At 39.4% G+C, this 18,800-nt stretch overlaps 2 protein-coding genes across 2 annotated transcripts in view; one reads left to right on the top strand and one right to left on the bottom strand.

Annotated features, from left to right (window-relative positions):
• Positions 1–570: 570 nt before the first annotated feature.
• On the top strand, positions 571–13,990 carry MPPE1 (metallophosphoesterase 1). The gene is given in 10 exon segments (XM_044666899.1): positions 571–851; positions 2,765–2,873; positions 6,142–6,245; positions 7,235–7,309; positions 10,621–10,729; positions 10,878–10,979; positions 10,981–11,022; positions 11,024–11,173; positions 11,717–11,857; positions 13,117–13,990. Coding segments are annotated over 10 exon segments (1,245 nt in total). The 3' UTR covers positions 13,249–13,990.
• A 58-nt stretch (positions 13,991–14,048) lies between these two features.
• GNAL (G protein subunit alpha L) overlaps positions 14,049–18,800 on the bottom strand; it is a 248,388-nt gene continuing 243,636 nt past the window's right edge. Inside the window, exon 12 of the mRNA XM_044666913.1 lies at positions 14,049–16,568. Within this exon, the coding sequence (XP_044522848.1) occupies positions 16,422–16,568 (147 nt within the window). The 3' untranslated portion in view covers positions 14,049–16,421. The remainder of the gene's footprint in view (positions 16,569–18,800) is intronic.

The following is an 18,800-nucleotide window of genomic DNA, read 5'->3' as shown; positions in this document are numbered from 1 at the left end:
ATCCCATGCCCTTTCCCTCTTGTTTTTCTATACATTAAGAAAATCTGCAATTTGTTTTTTTAAGGAATCTAGAAGTTGGTGGGAATGGCCAGGGATTCTTGAATTTTGGGTTTATTTTGTGGTAGAGGTGTATTCTTCAATCTTCTGTCATGAATAGTTTGGTATGACATTTGTGGTTATGGGCAACATTTTCAAATTTATATAATAACAGTTTGTAGTCCTCCTATGAGAGCCATCTCTGGGGAACTTGAAGATATATAACAAGAATTGCATAGATATAAGCAGAAAACCAGTTTTCCTTAGTAATAATTCAGCCCTACACTAAAGGAAAAAAAATGGGATAAGGATGGTTTGTTTTATTTTTCTATTCTTTAATAAAATCATTGCACTTTTTAAGGAAACGTGTATTTAGCTGGAGTACCAGAAATCCTCTCTCCCAATTTCTTTTAGGTGTTCTGTTCAGATCTGGATACTATCGTTATCTCAATGAGGATACCCAAGTTTTCCTAAGGAAAATTCTAAATGGATTTGGCCCTTGGCCACTGAGGCATATTCCTTTGAACAGAAGAAATGACTAAGCAGAGATTACTACCTGGGACTTTGAATTTTCTTCGCTTTAAGAGGAAGAGCTGGTTCTTTTTGAAATTTGGATTTCTTGTCTTTGCTCTGATTGTGTTTTGTGAATTCTTAATTTATTATTTAGTGATCTTTCAGTGTCACTGGCCAGAAGTGAAAACTGTAGCTTCCAGAGGAAAACAACAGACTCCTGAACCTGTGCTAAAGGTTATATTTTTAGCAGATACCCATTTGCTCGGGGAAGTAAATGGACACTGGTTAGACAAATTACGACGGTAAGAACAACAATTTGGAAACCTTTCTGAAATTCCATAGTTTTAAGGATGTTGCACATTTAAATGCTATCACCCCTCTCAACAATCTGGCCAAACACCTCTGGCTTTAGGCAGTTCCCTGGACTTCCTTCCAAAAGCTAAACATTAAGAATTAAAGATACATCCTCGCTGACTCAAAAATACACTAATTATCCTCTGGGTTCAAATTTCAGGGTGAGTTGATTGGCAGAGAAACAAGCAGAACCATTCCTGAGGGTCCTCTCTCATTACCAATTTCATGGTAACCTGAGTGAGCTAACATTTTGTGCTAAGTTGGGTAAGAGATGGATCTGAAGGGAGCTGCTTCTGGAAGTATCCAAAATTCTCACTGAGGACAGGATTGGAGGAAACTGTGCAGACACATCTATTTGTTAATGCTTTTTTCTGGTTGGGGTAGGAGATGTGGGAGCTAGAATGGGCCTCAGCTTTCCTGTCAGCAGAGATGGCTTCCTCCCTTTCAGTAATCTGTGCTCTTTGCTGGAACCATTGCTATTAGTCCCATACCATATGGAGATGATTTCATTTTTCTTCTGTTTTATCCTACATCTCTGTTATTTCCTCCTTCATGATGAGTATGGCTGGTGGCTCTTGTTGGGTGGAGAGTATATTTGGGGAGAGAAAAGGCAGAAAGGAAGATGAGATTATAGTGGGCATGGGACTGACCAGTGCCCAAAGTGAAATGTGTTCGGATAGGGCTAGGGAATGAACGAGATTATATTTTTCTTGGACAATTTAAATTTCTGCTTTTGTTCATTCATTTCAGTTGTGCCTGACTCTGTGACTCTATAGGGGTTTCCTTGGCAAAGATAATTAAACAGGTTGCCATTTCCTTCTCCAGCTCATTTTCCAGATGAGCAACTGAAGCAATCCAATTAAGTGACTTGCCCAAGGTCACACAGCTAGTTGTGTCTGAGGTCACATTTGAACTCAGGAAGATGAGTTGTCCTGATTCCAAGCCTGGTACTCTATCCACTATACCACCAGCTGCCCTACTTTCTGCTTTACTGATTTCCAGCTCCCCCAAATATTTCTTGGAAATCTTCCTTTTGAGGATGCTGCTTCTCAGTTATTTTTTTAATTTGGCGTGGAAGATCCAAAGCTAAGAAGTGCTAAAAACCCACTAGCTTTGAGAGGGCCCATGATTGACAAAACAGGGTACAGCTGTCTGTTGTGTGGTAGCTGGGAAGAGTAGTCAGCTGCTTGTGCTGGTATTTGAAGGGGCGAAGTACTCTGCCCAAAATCCTTTATCTTGCTGAATTTGCACCTTCCAGTTCAAAAAAGGTCAGGCCAAGAGGAGCACTCCTTAGATTCAGAGGACATTAGGGAGACTGTGGAGGAGCTCCAGACATGTGAAAAAGAACATTGGTCAAGTCCTTTCAGAGGCAGACAAGCTTCATAGTCTGAGTGCTTTTTGAATCTGGAATCTGTAAGAATTAATTTCTTGATAGTTTCTTCTATCATTTCATCCCTATTTTTGACCAATTAGGTCAAAGGAAGGACTCCTCAGTGATGACAATCAAAAATAGGCATTCTCTGAAGCAGAATTCATGTCCATCCACTGACCAGGGCACTAGTTAGTAAATTTTGCTTCAGCAGACAGTGTGGCAATAGGGTGCATGAATGTCACTCAGAGGGCAAGACTTCAGGTAAAGAAGATATGGCAGTGAAGCACTTTTTGGGGGGCTTTCATTCTCTCCTCATTTCTGATAGGACACATCAAATTCCCAACCTTTTCCCTCTTCATGTTTGAACTCAAAAGGAATTGATGGGGAGGGTCGAGGAATAATTAGATTGTTCCAAGTTGTTTCTCTAACTTGGAGTTTAGTTATACATTTTACCTGGGAAATGGGCTAATGATTTTTCTCCATTCTAAGGGAGTGGCAAATGGAAAGGGCTTTTCAAACAGCCCTATGGCTTCTCCAGCCAGAGGTCGCCTTTATTCTGGGGGATGTCTTTGATGAAGGCAAGTGGAGCTCCCCTAAGGTAAGACAGCCAACTCTACTTTTTGTTGTTAAATAATATGAAATAGGAAAGGATATCTTGAATGTTCTTAGGACCTGGATTTAATGCTAATGTACTTGGATGGGGTTGGTTAGTTCTGTCCTAACCCTACCGGGTTTTAATTTTTTCTTTTTAAACCCATACCTTCTGCCTAAGTATCAGTTCTAAGAAAGAAGAGCAGCAAAGCCATTGGGGTTAAGTGACTCGCTCAAACTCACAAAGACTAGCAAGGATCTGAGGCACATTTGAACCCGGGTCTTTCTGATGCCAGGCCTGGTGTTTTATCCATTGTGCTATTAAGCTGCCCTCTTACTGGTTTTTAAATTTGTGGTGCATGACTTACCTGGACTTTTACACAGTTTCTATGTAATATATACATAAAAACCTCAGGAGAGAAGGCTCATCAAGATAGGTGCTGCTGCCACCAGGAGGAGGCTGTGAGTGCATGTGTTGAAATAGACTTTCTATGGTAGACACTTAACAAATTAATCGAATAAATTACATTTATAAAGATAACACCTCAATTTTATCTCTTGGATAGCTTTCCCTTTTCCTCATCACCAGGAAAATATAATGAAGATTTGGGGTTCCTTTTCATCACTTCATAGGATCCCCCCAAAAAGCCCCAAAGGAGGAGGACCAGGGTGGCCCAGAGCTTCCCCTGTACCGAGGACCTCTCTCCTACTGAGCAGGAAAATATTTTGCCAGCTCCTTTTTTGTAGTAAGTGTGAAACTGATTCCTGGTGCTTGGTTACAGAGAAGCCTTGTGCTCCGAGAGCTCCACTTTGACCTCGCCTCATACTTCAAGTAATTATATAAGTGGCTGGTATTTCTGGCTGAGCTCAAAGGAGCTGCCTTGCAGCTTAGTGGTCAGGCGTTGGGGTAACTTTGCAATATAGATTGCACCCCTTTAGCAATTTTACTACATTTTAAAAGGCTTAGTGGTCAGAGGAGGTCTGGGATAGGTATATGTAAAAAGCTCTCTTATCTTCTGTCTTAGAAGCCTATACAGATGTTCCAAGACAGAGAAGAGTAGTAAGATCTAGGCTGTTGGGGTTTAATGATATGCCCAGCACAGCTGAGAAATGTCTCAGGCCACATTTGAACCCATGTCCTCCTAATTCTTAAGCCTGGCATTCTATCCACTGAAACACCCTCCTGTCCCCATTAGGGATATATGTTGATTCCTGTCAAGCTGCTGCTTTCCTAGCTTCAGAATTCTTTCAAATGTACTTTGATGAAGTGTTTTTTTTTTTTTAAATAACCAGTTTAGAATCACTTTATTTGAAAATCATCAAAAGAATCAACCGTATTTTCCTACAGTAACTTAAAATAAAGCTGCTAGTTAGCTTGGAAAATCAATCACCTATGCCAGGAAGTTTGTAGACTCAGAAAAAAAAAAGGGATGTCTTTACACATTTCTCAAAACTTCTGTATGATTCAGTATTGTAATAAAAAGGTAATAAAGAAAAGGTAAATATAGGGGTTTTTTGGTCCTTTGATGGGAAAGAAAGGTGCAATAGTAGATTGAGGTGGTAAGGAGAGATGTAAGAGAATGGCTGAGTTTAGGGAACTAGAGGACAAAGCAGTATAATGAACGGCAAGGGAGATGATGAGGTAATTAGGGGAGGCATCTGCAACAGGGAGACACTTAGACTAGAGACAGAGGTTATTGGGAAGGAAGGCTGGACTCTTCCAGGGAAAATGGTATTTCTACAGACACAAAGGTTAGGGCCAGTCAGAAGTGGTTTGAATCTGACTAGAGGGCTTTCTAGTCAGTTTCTCAAGTCCAAAAAGAAGGAGTTCCAAGGTTCCTTCCTGTTTGTGAAACTGAAAGGTTTCCAGGAGGAAGTAGAGACAACTACTTCCTTCCAAGATGGACACCTCCAGCTTCTTTCAAGGAAAATAAAAAGAATAATTCCTTCCCTTCTTTCAACCTTCACTTATCGTCGAGCCAATGATTTAGCAAAGGGTTTGAATAGGTAACAAATGGGGTTTATTAAAGTTTCAGGGTCGATTATCAAGGAGAGAGAGGTACGAGGTTTTCCCTAACAGCTGCTAGGGAGAAGCTCCACGTGGGGGAGGGTTACAGGAATGGCTTGGACTGAGAGAGAGCCTGCTCTCTTTCTCAGCCAGGGAAGTCTGGCTGCCCTTGAGGTTAGGAAGTACTAAAACAATAGTCAAGGGATAGTTTGTTTCAAGGGTAAGCACTACTTGTCTATGGGGAACTAAATCCTCAAAGTCTAACTGCTACAACCCCAAAATCTACCTTTCTCCCAAAGCCCACAGGAAATCAGGAAGGTAATAGGGGATGATATAGGGAAAATCGGGGAAGGACCAGAGAAGTTAGCTAAGCTCCAAATGTCAAAGACAGAACCACAGATTTAAGGCAAGGTTTCAGCTCAATGGCAGAGCCCTGTTCACCCCTCCGCTCTCCACAAGCTTCTGGAACCAACTGAACTTTGTCAGAGTTCTAAGGCTGGTCAACTGCCAGAAGTCCTACAGTTAGGTTTTGCAAGGGTAAAAGCCTTGAATGCATCTCTGCATTACAGTATCCAGGCTGAGCATTTGAATGGGCTTGAAATAATTTTCATTTACTTCTTCATCTACAACCTATATTTCACTTCTGACTTTTCTCTTGGTCCTCAATCCCACAACTACACATAAAACAATGCTGATGCTTTGTGGAAAAAAATGTTCTGCTTGTCTTGGTCCAGTCTTGGAGGGAGAACTCACTGTTTGTCTTCTAAGAGATGTTCTTAACAAGGTGTTTGCATCTTAATGCTTTGTGAGATAATTTCCAAATAAAACCTTTTTTTTGGTAGGGTCAGGGGAACTGCTAGTTAACATTTAGAAAAATGCTACAAAGGGACATCTTTTCATGGGGGGCCCAGTGGATAGAGCACCAGGCCTGGAGACAGGTGGTCCTGGGTTCAAATCTGGCCTCAGATACTTCCTAGCTGTATGATGCTGGGCAAGTCACTTCAGTGCCATTGCCCAATCTTGAAACCAATACACAGTATTGATTCTAAGATGGAAGGTAAAGATTAAAAAAAAAAATTAGTGATGGTGAAATAAGTTGTTAATCAGGAATTTTAGAAAGAAGTACCTTAGAAAAGTCAAGTTCTAGACTCTTAACTTTGAGTTTCCAAGGAAATAAAGTTTCATACAGATTTGGCTTTTTGTTCTACTAGGATCATAAGTTTCTTGGCTGGAATTTAAATCAGTGGGTTTTTTTCCCCCCCATCAGGCCTGGGCTGCCGATGTGGAACGGTTCCGGAGAGTGTTCAGACATCCACCTGAGACTCAACTCCTGGTGGTTGCCGGTAACCATGATGTTGGCTTTCATTACTCGTGAGTACAACATTGTGGTAGTGTGCCAGAATGGGCAGGGAACCAGAGGGCACCTCATTTGTGCTACACACATTCATTTTTTAAAAAAGGAATAAATAAGGAAAAATGTATTTCTGGTTAACATTATTTCGGAATATGCTTAAAAAAAAATACTTACCTTCAGTCTTGGAATTAATACAAGTATTGGTACCAAGGCAGAAGAGTGGTAAGGGCTAGGCAATGGTGGTTAAGTGACTTGCCCAGGGTCACACAGCTAAGAAGTGATGGCAATTTTGAATCCAGGACTTTCCATCTCTAGGCCTGGCTCTCTATCCACTGACCCACCTGGCTGTCCCTCACATATATGCTTAAATGCAATGCAATTTTCCTTTGAATGAAATGAAATTATTTTGAAAAGTATTAAATCCAGGCATTGTGGTTCTGTGATTCTCCTCATCTTCTGCCTGCTCAGACCACATCTGTAGTATTGTGTTGGGAAGAGGCTGACCTTAATAGTATTAAAGAACTGAAGACTGTGCCATATGAGGAAGGAATGAAGGAAAGGAGGTTTACTCTGGAGGAGAGAGGATGTAGAGAGGACCAAATAACAGTTCTCGTGTACTTGGAAGATTTTCATGTAGAAGATGGATTTTAGACTTGTTTTCGCTTGGCCACCAAAGGCAGAATTAGAAACTGGTGCAGAAATATTTCTTTTGCCCCATGTAATCTTTTTTTTCCAAGTAAGTAGAGCTGTTCTGAAATGGAAGGGTTGACTTGGAGGATTTCAGAGGGAGGCTGGTTGGCGGCTTGTCAGAGATATCATAGTGGCGATTTCTTCTAAGTTACGGGGAGGATGGTTGGACCTGAGGAGCTTCCGAGGTACTTTCTGATCCTAGAATCCTACAGAAATGTAATCTATCCTAGTTTCTTATAGCATTGAGCTTTTCTAATGTTTTTTTTTCCCCTATGGCTAGCTGATAAAATGTACCTTTTTAAAAAATTGAATACAGGATGAACACTTATAAACTACAACGATTTAAGAAGGTTTTCGACTTTGGAGAACTTTTTTCAATAAAAGGGATTAAGTAAGTATTACGCTACAAATAATTATCAAGTTCTTTATTTTATGTAAACTCAATTTTCTTGGTATACTTAGTGCCCGGCACAGCATAGCACTGGATAAGTGCTTAATAAATCCTGTTGCCTGATATTGGGTCAGATCTATGGATAATCTGGCCGAGTTTTTCTCTGATAGAGGCTAGAACATCCATCTGATATGTAGATGAACATAATCTTTATTTGGTTTTATTTGGTTTTATATTTCATGTACCAAGAGACATTTTACTCTAAGACTTAGTGAACAAGTTTGTGATCACTCTTTATGCCTTTGATGACTTTAGACCGTTGGATCATTTCCCCCCTTTTAGAAGCCACTAGGGAAGAGAGCTTGGATTCAGTCAGACCTGAACTCAAATCCCATCTCAGATACTTTCTGGTTGTGTGATCCTGGGCAAGTGACTTGACCTCTGTAAGTCTCAGTTTCCTCATCTGTGAAATGGGGATTATAATAACATCTACCTCACAGGGTTTTTGTGAGATTTAAATGAGATAACATAAAATGCTTTGTCAACCTTAAAGGACTTTAACGGTTATTATCATTAATAACATTTTATATTCACATGTAAGATATCCCTCTTTCTTGATAGCTATCATTCTTATATAAGACATTTCTTAGCTTCATTATATTTTCTGATGTGTACCGAACAGAAGTATGTATAGTATTCTGATGTAGATAAACATCATAGTTTTTTACAACTGTAATTAGAAGTTTTCTGTTTATGCCCAGAAATTTGTTGCTCAGTCATGTCTGACTCTTTGTGACCCCTATGGACCATTCTGTCCATGGGATTTTCTTGGCAAGGATATTGGAGTTGCTTGCCATTTCCTTCCCTAGTAGATTGAGGCAAACAAGTTAAGTTGCTTGTCTGGGGTCACACAGCTAATAAGCAAGGATGGATTTGAACTCAGGTCTTTCTGACTCCAGGCCCAGCACTCTATCCACTGAGCCAACTGAGCTTCTTCCAGGCCCAGATATTTGTTAGCTCCTTATTTTATTGTATTTTTGCTATAGCAGTACATTTGAGCCTGAACTAGGGAATAGTTGACAATTGAATCCCAAGGCCTTTTTCTTAGTTGAAACGGCCAGTTTACAATCTGTCATCTATTAAATATGATTTGGGCTATTTTTTCCTCCCAACTGACTTTGTAAAACTTGTTAAATAGTTATCAGTTCTCAAATATTACGATAGAACAAGTCAGCTCTTTAACTGATTAGGAACTTTGCAGGGAAGTTTTCCTCTTGGGCTTTCCCCCCTCACTGTTGCACATGTGGCTAGGCTTTCTCCCATTTCCCAGTGGGTGTGTTCTTGGGGAACTGAAGCTAATTTTAATATTTGGCTAAGAAAAAGCCCAAGTAGGAAGGTCAATCTTTGACAAAATTATAGAAGTCTAATTTGTTTTAAAGTTATCCATTATTTTATTGATCGTTAGTGGGCATTGACTATATTTTACTTTAGATGATAAAATAAATTCCTAGATGTTGGAATTCTAGCAGTGATCAAGAAGCACATGAAAAAAAATTAATTCTTTAAAAAGATTTTTTAAAAAAGAAATTAATTGTACTTTAGTACTGACAATCTCCGTGCCAATGATGAATAAAAAGCCACTTCTTTCCTTTATTGCTTAGGCCAAACAAGAACTCTGTGACTACGAACAATATATATATTATAATTATACTTTGTCTTCATTTGACATGTTGTTTTCAGACTGTGTAGCTCTTCGAGGATGGACCTTCATTTGTCCTGCAGGGGGAGAGTGTTTAATGATATAGAGATCTAACTCCATTATAGTGAACTTCCAAGAACTATTAAGCTTTCTATCAGAACATTAGATTTATAATCAAGATGATACATCACTAGCAGGGGCTTCTACTTTTGCAATGAGGAGATCTGGATTCCTGATGACATCCTTAATAGTGTTTAACGTATATCTGTGGATTTGTGTTGTGCTCCCAATAAAATGTGAGCCCTTTGAGTCAGGGACTGGCCCTTTTTTATATGCAAATTCTCAGGGGCTAGCAGAATGCCCAGCCTGTAGCAGGGCAATGGATAGATTCGGGGCAGTGTAAGCTCAAAGAGAGTATTGTCACATGGCTGATAAGTTCCTTTGTTGAGCAGTGACTAAAATAGGAACTGAATTTTCTAAACTATTAGAGTTAGTTAGCTGGAGTTTAATCTATCATTTCTTGTAGTTTCAAATGCTTCCTTGAAAGAATTCTTTTTCAGATTGGCAAGTGTTTAAAAAACAAAACTTTTTCAAAAGGCTGTGTATGATATAAGAGCCAGAGGACCTGGGTTCAAATCTGGTCCCTGATGCTTCCTACCTGTGTGACCTTGTGTAAGAAACTTTACCTGCTTGGGTCTCAGTTTCTTCAATTGTAAAATGAGGGTCTGACCTAGAGCTTCTGAGGTCCCTTCTAGCTCTGAACCTATGATCTAGTACTTTAGAACAAAGGATATGTGATGCTAATAAAAGAAAAAAAGAAACAGATTTGCTCTGACAGGAGTCAATAGCATTCCTAATTAACCTTTTTCTCAGTGAAGGATTATTATATGGCTTCACTAGCAGAGAGAACCCTCTTTTCTAGCCTAATAAAACTTGAGCAAACTTCAGTTAAGTTGAATTAAATGAAGTTGAAACTTCAGTTAAGTTGAATGTTTTTATGTGGTGATTAAGTAGAGGGAGTCTAGCAAAGTGATGTGATTAACTTTTTTTTTTTTTTAACCTTTGCCTTCTGTCTTTAAATCAGTACTGTATATTGGGTCCAAAGCAGAAGAGCAGTAAGGGCTAGGCAATGGGGGTTAAATGACTTGCCCACACAGCTAGGAAGTGTCTGAGGCCAAATTTGAACCCAGGACCTCCCATTTCTAGGTCTGGCTCTCAATCCACTGAGCCACCCAGCTGTCCCCTATGATTATCTTTGAAAGAAGTTACAATGTAATTTTTTTTCTTTTGCGGCAAAGTGTTTTTTGTCCAAAAAATTACACCACAGCTTACTCAACACATCTCCAGGAGGGTATAGTTTTGCCTGCATACACTACAAGGAGGTGGAAACCTCACACACAGATTCACAAAAATGCACCTAGAGTAGCTGTGATGCACAGCAACCCAACATCAGCTCAATGGATAGCCAAGGAGGAGAAGGGAATATATTAATTTTTTTTTGAGTCCTGTGTTTGATGTTTCATTGTGGTAATTCCGTGAGTGGTGGATTTATTAAAAAGCACTAGGGATTTGGGTGGAAATGAAAATATTGTTTCCTTCCTAACCATTTCAGCTTCGTGATGGTGAACAGTGTAGCAATGGAGGGAGATGGCTGTACTATTTGCTCTTCAGCGGAAGCCCAACTCATTAAAATATCTCACCTGCTGAATTGCTCCAGACAGGTAAGGGTTCATGACATCATCATAGTAATGCTAGTTGTCCCTCCTCATTGATGGAGCTTTTTCTCCATACTAAACACATTAAACTTGTTTTCCTTGAACACTGCCTGGCCACTAGAGTGATTATTTGGGATTTTTTTTAAACCATTAGGAGAAGTACCATTCTAGCCCAAAGTGTAGCGGTAATCAAGAGCTTTCGGCATCCGCTCCTATCCTTCTCCAGGTAAGGAGAATGGAACAACCTGGTATTTCTTTCTTTGTGTGTGTATTCCCTGTGCCAAGGTTCCTTGAGGTCCTATCTGGCTCTCTTTAATTTTTGGACAGCATTATCCTCTGTACCGGAGAAGTGATGCTGATTGCACTGGGGAAGATTCTGCTCCTCCAGAGAAAAAGAACATCTTATTTAAAGAGAGATATGATGTCCTTTCCAAAGAGGCTTCACAAAAGGTTTGGTAATTTACTACAGTGGTATTCGGCATCACATGAACTTTGTCCTCTTTGAACAAGTCTGTATCTTCTAGTATTAGGTAGATTTTAGTGGCAGGATAGCTTTTTCTGTAGCCTGAAAAGTAGAATTTTGGAAATTTGTCAAAATTCTAGTTGATCACAAGAACCCATATTTTCCATAATGGAACTGATTTAAATTGATATAGTATTAATAGTAAATCATACATATTTCTCAATCTTCCTCTCATAAAGACTTTGCAGTACTTAAGCCCCCCTTGGCAGATCTGAAAAGCATTTTCCGAGAATGAATGCGTTTTCATGCCCAGAAATATGTGACCAGGGCCAGTGGCCTAGATTTCCTCTAAAGGACACTAAAGACAGTATGAAATCTTTTCTTGAGAAATAAGGGCTTATTTCCCTTAATGACATTTTATCAGCAAAATTCTGTAGTGCTAGTGAATTAAAGCAGAAGCTCTCCCAGCTGAGGTGGCCGTGCCACTATTCTGAGCACTGGGTCGATTCTTGTTTTCTGCTTCAATATAGCTACTGTGGTGGTTTCAACCTCGCCTGATCCTGAGTGGCCATACGCACAGTGCCTGTGAAGTGCTGCATGCTGGAAACATCCCAGAAATCAGTGTTCCGTCTTTCAGTTGGAGAAACAGAAACAACCCTAGTTTCATTATGGTAAAGTTAAAGTTTATTTTTTGTCTGATAGCTTTCATAAATATTTAAATCAACATGGGTAATCAACTATTTAACTGTTGCTACCTGTAAAAAATATACAAAAACCATGAATTCCCCCAGCACACTTAATCTAGTACACTGCACCCACTTTATAAGCTTATCTCTGGGAGCCAAACCAGTTGACATCATTCAGAGGGTAACTTCAGTTAAGTTGAATTTGTTTTTATGTGGGGAGCAAGTGGAGGGAGTCTTTAGCAAAGTGGCATGATTATCTTTTGAAGAGGGTGCAGTGTAATTTTGTTTTTGGATGCATTGAGAACAGCAGAAAGACTATTTTGCCGGTGATTTCATCCACTGGTAAAAAGGGTAATTTCTTCATCACTTACTCCTGGCCATCTCGTCCACTTGTTTTCCAGGTGGGCGCATTTGCCACTGCTGAGGATGTAAAGGGCTGTTGCTTTTCCACGTTGACATGTATGCCACAGCCCCTGCAGGGCTCAATGTTAATGGCCACTTAAGATTGGGCCTCTCACGTTGAGCTTGTGTTCCAGGAGCCAGTTCCAATGCATAACATACATAGTTTATAATATTTGCACTTACTTAATAGTGAGATGGGGAATGCCCTGTTTCCAAGTTCAAAGTACCCAAACTTAAAAAAAAAAGGTGTTTGTTTAGCAAAAATGCCTATGAGGAAAATTCTTTTGATTACCCTAGAACATGTATTTCTAAGTAAACAGATTTATTTTAGTGTCGTGTGGCATGAAAAAACAAAACCTTCTTATTCACTCTCTCAGTGATGCTCTTTGGTCTCAGCTTTCTAGTCCCAGTCTTTTCATGGTGTCTCTCTGAACTCCTGATGTGCCCTCTTTAATTCATTTTTTATTGAAGCTTAGCATTTTGGGAAATTGGTTTTATAACAAAGTCAGCTTCCTGGTATCCACTTGGGTGCTCCTCTGTCCTTAATTTCCCTTTCCCAGCTAGTGCCTGTGATCCGGGGGGGATCTGGTGTGCAAGACAGAAGCCAGTGCACGTCACTTCAGGCTAACCTGGTGTCTGGGGAGGGAAATGCCTTTGGTTCACTCACTGTCCGGGTGAGGAGCCAGTTCTTTGCCCAGGATGGGAGCATTTAAGAAATAGCCCAAGTGGTCCGCCAGCTAGGCTGTTCTTTGCATATCACAACAGCTGCACTGACTGATTGAACGGTGTTCTAACACCAGCCTTACTCTGTTTCTGTGTGTGTATGTGTTTTTTTTTTTTAGGGCAGCGTAACATCAGAGGATTATTCCCTCTCCAAATGTTTCCTTCCCCTCGAGCATACCGTGCTGACTATATACTGCACGGCAGGCATCCTGGTGGCTTTGTTACTGTTCACCCACTGTCAGCCTTCCTAACACCACCGCTTTTCACTTCACTTCATTCGGTTGATACTTAATCAGAAAGCATAAGGCAATGTGAAGAGCAGGACATTTCTGCATTTAGTAACAAATACCAAAGCGGAAAAACAACTGAACTTCAGGCTGTATTCATGTCAGAGAATGACCTCCCTGGATGGGTCCAAATGCAGGCCATCCATTTTTATGCACATCAGAGAAATTCTAAACAGTTGATATGAATTACTACAGGATAAATAGTTGATTGAAATGTTTTCATGCTGTAAAAAAAAATTAACAAGTATCCTACAACAAATTGAACTGTTTTCTTGCTATATAATTTTTATCAAATATATGTATACTCAGATTGTATCTGTACAACATGTAAGTCCTATTAGCCTCATAACTTGCATGCACTACAAACTCCTACCTTCCACAGGATGGAACTTGCAACCCAGAAACACACTCATCCTAGTGTATGTACATATATCAGTGGGTGTGGCTTGTTCTAGTGTGACATTTCCCGCAGATTCCTAAGTGGTAGAAAGCTGTACATCTAGGAGGGGAAGCAGATTCTCCTTTAGATACTAGGAGAGCAGCAAAATATCATTTGCTTGGTAGAATTCTACTTTTCTCTGCTGAAACAGGATTAGTATTATGATGATTATTAGGATTATTTAAGTAGGTATAATTAATTCTCTACCAGACAATCTTTAATCCCTTCTAGTGGTCAAAAAAAAAAAAAAAAGACACTTCTGAAAAATTGGAAAAAATGGCCTCCAAAAAGGTGAACTGATGTGTCAATTTTTGTTTTGAGCCAGAAATAATTTTTTTTTCTTTTTTGAAGCAGCTTGGATTTTTCTTTTATTATCATTATAAACCAGCAGCCTTGCACGATAGCGTCCAAGGGATCTGTAAGAGAGGCAAATAGTGTATATAAATCACAATATAGATGTTCATCTTATTTGGGAAGTTATTCCCTTCTCCAGTTTTTCCATATTTTCGGTTTCTCCAAAGACATCTGGAAGATAGCTGCATGTCCTCTCCCTTTCTTGGAAGTGTGAGGGGATTTGGACTTGGGTTTTGCTTTTTCACCTATCCATCTGACCGGATGATCTTATGAAACAGTAGGGTTGATGATATGCTGATGGGACAAAACTCAGGAGGATGCAAGAGAGGCTGATATAATGTCATAAAATTAGCTTAAATGAAGAAATATGAGCATTTACTGACATTTAATTTAGGGCAAAGGAGAGCATTGGTTTTAAAAAATATATTATAAAAACCTGATTTATGGGGTGAATCTTAAAATTCTAAACAAAGGATGAAGACAGTCCAAGTATTGGTAAAGAAAATTGATGAAGCAATGTAGGCTAACACTTGTCTAGGTTTCTGTTATTGCAACTGTAATTTTAGACATTTGTACAGGTTATTTCAGACACAGGAAAAGTATATACTCACACAGACAAAACACCCGTGTATAAAATATAAAGCAGTGTTATAGTTACTAAAAAGGACATGCCTTATTGCTACAACAATTCTTGCTTTTTATATAATGTACTGTACCATAACTTGTTTTGAGAATGTCATTTGCATAAATTATTCAAGTTTGAGAAATATTCACACATTTTGATCCTACAATATTTAAAATAAAACAATTTTCTAATGTGTCTCTTTATTAAAAGAGAAATAAAAATGTCATCTTGCAATTCTCTTAGGTCAGACATGGGTTTTACACCTTTTTAAATATTCTATTCTTGTATTTACTTGCACAATAAAATCTGCTGTTGTTACAAAGATTTAAGAGCTTTATCTGAGGGTGCTCTACAGGTTCACAATCCGCCTGTGTGATTGTGAAAGTATCAATAACCAAAGAATTATGAAACATAGTCTTAGAGAGGAAAAAAAAATCCTTGGTTCCTCCCCTTGAGAGTCAACACCTGGTTGCAATTTGGACCCGAATGAATTCAGTATTTCAAAGCTGAGTCTCCCAAAAGGAAAGGCATGTTGCTGCAACAGCTTCTCACCGGGTAAGACCTTGTTTGTAAAGGTGTAAGTGGTTAATTTGCATAATTTATAGAATTCTTTTTACTAAAGTGTATTCCACTTTTTTATAGAAACCAGAAAACCCCTAAATTCTACAGATAAAGTTCCTACCTTCAGTCATGGCTGCAGGTAAGGCTGACATCAAGCTGTACAGCGCAATCAAAAACATACTTACATCTTAGCTCAGTTTACAGGTACAGCCATAATCAAGGCACAAAGATCTTCTACAAGTATTTTCTTCAATAAAGTTGTACAAAATAATATTACATTTTACAGTCTGTACAATATAATAAACCAGCAGTAAAACAAAAAAAAAAAAAAAAAAAAAGAGAGAGGGAGGGAGGACTGGGGTCCAAGAATGACCTAATCTAAAAGGTTCATTTGTGGACAAAACAAATAACGGTTAAGGGTAGGGAGGAGTAGATTCTCTGCCTTGATGCAGTAGGCTAGAAGTAGCTTAAATGGGACACTGCTATGAAACCCCAGAACTGCTCATCTTCCCCATGCCTCTCTGCTCTACTCTATGTCCTGTGCCGGTCACGGCTTAAAAGAGGAGGCCACTTTACTAGTTAACCTGCAACTCAATGCTAAAAACTGTGATAGAATAATAAATATCATAGTGCTGCTACATTGTGTGTATGCTTTCTCAACAGTATTTAATAACCTGATACAAAGTGCATTATTCTTTTCACCTATCAAGTACTCTTCAGTGTCATGTTTAAAAAAAAAAAAAAAAAGGACCCCTAACATGCAGAGGTTTGACTGTAGTGCCACCTGATAAGAGTCACCAGTTTATGTTGACATAACCTACTGGAAAAATTTAGTAGGCTATGTTTGAAAATTTAAAAAAAAAATCCTAAGGGAAATGGAGGTAGCCAAAGGCTTAATGGAATGACAAAGGAGTGGCATACCAAAGGAAAAGCCTGGACCTAGTCCCAAAGAAGCAGGAGGAATAAAAGAAAAACTCACTATAAATGGGTTGGGGAGGGCTAAATAACCAAAGAAAACAGACCCAGAAGCTAACAAGTACTCTAGAGTATATTCTTCCATCCTGTGTTGGGTAGGACAGAGAAATGAGAGACACAGAGGGAGAGCGAAAGAGAGAGGCGCAGATAATTTAAAACCACAGGCTCCATTGGTGACCCTAATCACAAGAGTTCATACTGTTTAAGGTGCATCCTCTGAATGATATCTCGACAGTCATTGAACACTCTGCGGATGTTCTCAGTGTCCACTGCACATGTAAAGTGAGGGTAGCAGTAATGCTTGCCATCGCCAGTTGCCGTGCTTATCCTCTGCAAAACATAAGAGCTGCCATGTAAGACTGTTTTCTTTAGGCTTTGGAAATGAATGTCTGTCAGAGCTATATCCCTAACTCTGCTTTCCCCTATGCATTTGGTCTTTCAAAAACAGATTAGTGTATTGAATCTATTTTTAGAGAAGTCCAACTTAGGTAGATTTTTGGACCTAAGACCATAGACTGCTGTTTCTTAAGAGCCCTGCCACCCCAGAAGACTCAGTAAAAGGAGAGGGCACTGCAGCTATGGTCACACCTGGTCAAGACTCACAGTCAATGCAAAGGCTATTCAACTGAGCATAGGGAAGAAGCCTTTAGTACTTAATACATTATTGTTTCTTTGATTTCCTTTCCCCCCAATCAAGTCACAGTGATTTTCTCATTGGGTAACAAAGTGTTTTTCCCCTAATCACCCTAGGATGTATTAACATCTCCCTTTGATGGATTAGGGAACTGATGTTTGAAAAAATGGAGGGACTTACCCATAGTCAGAGAGCTAATAAATACTGGAACCATAAATGAAACACAACTTTTCTGGTTGAATTTGATGCTCTTTTCATGACAATATTCTGCGTCAAATATTAATGATCACACAGCAATAATGTAGGGAGTTTCATTCACTCAAGAATTCTTTAAGAACCTTCCGTGTACTCAGTATAGGTCTAGGTACCATAAGAGATATAGAAAAATATATACTTTTCCCTTAAAGCACTTACAATCTGTCTGGGAAAGAGATATACATACCAGAAACTAGAAGCAAAGTAAAAGATGGAGGATCCAGAAGTAAAGGAATTGTAAGAGAGAATCTCCCTAGGATATGAGCATCACCCAGAACATGTACTGTTTATTATGATAAAATACAGTTTTTGATCATACTCGTGGGTTGGGCAAAAAGATTCAATAAATATTAACTGCCTAAGGTCCCTGATCCATAGGTAACACCTTTATTCCTCTTCTATTCTTTCCAACTATTGGCTCTTACCAAAACCTGGTTTCTCCACTGATGACACACTTTCCCTGGCTACCTTTTCCAGTACTGGTTACCCTTTTCACTCATTCTCTTAGGCTGGTCAGGCCAGTGTTCTCCATTACAACTTACAGGTTCTTCCCCCTCCTCCATTACTCAGGAACCTCTCCTTTTAGGTTCATGCATATCTACCACCTGATCAAAATCCTGATAGTTTTGTCTACAGATCCCAGGTGGCTTTCCTTCTTTCCTCAATGAATTTGATACTGACAATTTTCCTCTTTTAGCCAACTCCTGCTCTCATACTAGAGGACCTCAGATACCCTAATCATTCATTTCCTCCATCTGCTCACTTCCCATGAGCTATGTTTCCACCTCACTTAAGCCACACACAAAGATGGTTCACACCCTTGATCTTACCATCACCTACAAATGTACTACCTTCATGTTCAGGAATTCTGAAATCTCCTTATATGACCATAATCTATGACTTTTCACTTTTCCCTTTGCCTCTTCTTGCAAAACCTTGCTCTTCATTGGTACTGTGATCTTCAATCCCTTGACCCCTCAATTCACTCCCAGACCATTTCACCTGAACTAGCCATTCTCTCCTCCCTATTTTGACACCTTGGTGAACCAATTCTACTCTAAATTGTTGTCATTTGACTCTCTTATCCCCTTATATTGCCAACTGTGCTCAGTCAAACTTCAGCCTCAGACCACTCCCACCATTTGTTACTTCATGCCTCCCCATGAACTGCTGAATTAAGGTGGAGAAAATCACACTTTTCTTAATGGACCCACTACAGATTTATGTTACATAGCCTCAACTGAGTTTTCACAATTGAGGCAATTCTACTATACTTCTTTTACCAACTCATCCTCTACTTTCCACAGTGGATCTTTCAAAACTTTTCATCCCTCTTCAAATCTTCTATGGCTCCTCCCCCAACTCTTTCAATTGAGAACCTATTTACTCATATTTTACAGAAAACATTAAGGCCATTTGCCATGAATTCCCTTTTCTCTCCTCTTCCTCATCTCCTATCAGGTGCCTCTTGCTACCTTTTCCTCCTTTGTCCCTGTTTCACATGATGAAGAGGCCTTTCTTTTTACCAAGGATAACTCCTTGACTTATTCCAGCCATTCCACTCCATCTTGTCTCCTCTAATGGATTCTCCTTCTACCTCATCATCACTCTTCCACTTATTTTCAGTCTCTCCATTTCTACTGGCTCATTCTCTACTGACTACAAACATGCCC

This window comes from Gracilinanus agilis, chromosome 1 (assembly GCF_016433145.1).
Source record: "Gracilinanus agilis isolate LMUSP501 chromosome 1, AgileGrace, whole genome shotgun sequence".
Lineage (NCBI taxonomy): Eukaryota > Metazoa > Chordata > Mammalia > Didelphimorphia > Didelphidae > Gracilinanus > Gracilinanus agilis.
Note: the sequence above shows the minus strand (reverse complement) of the source record. Positions and strands in the feature narration are given on the sequence as shown.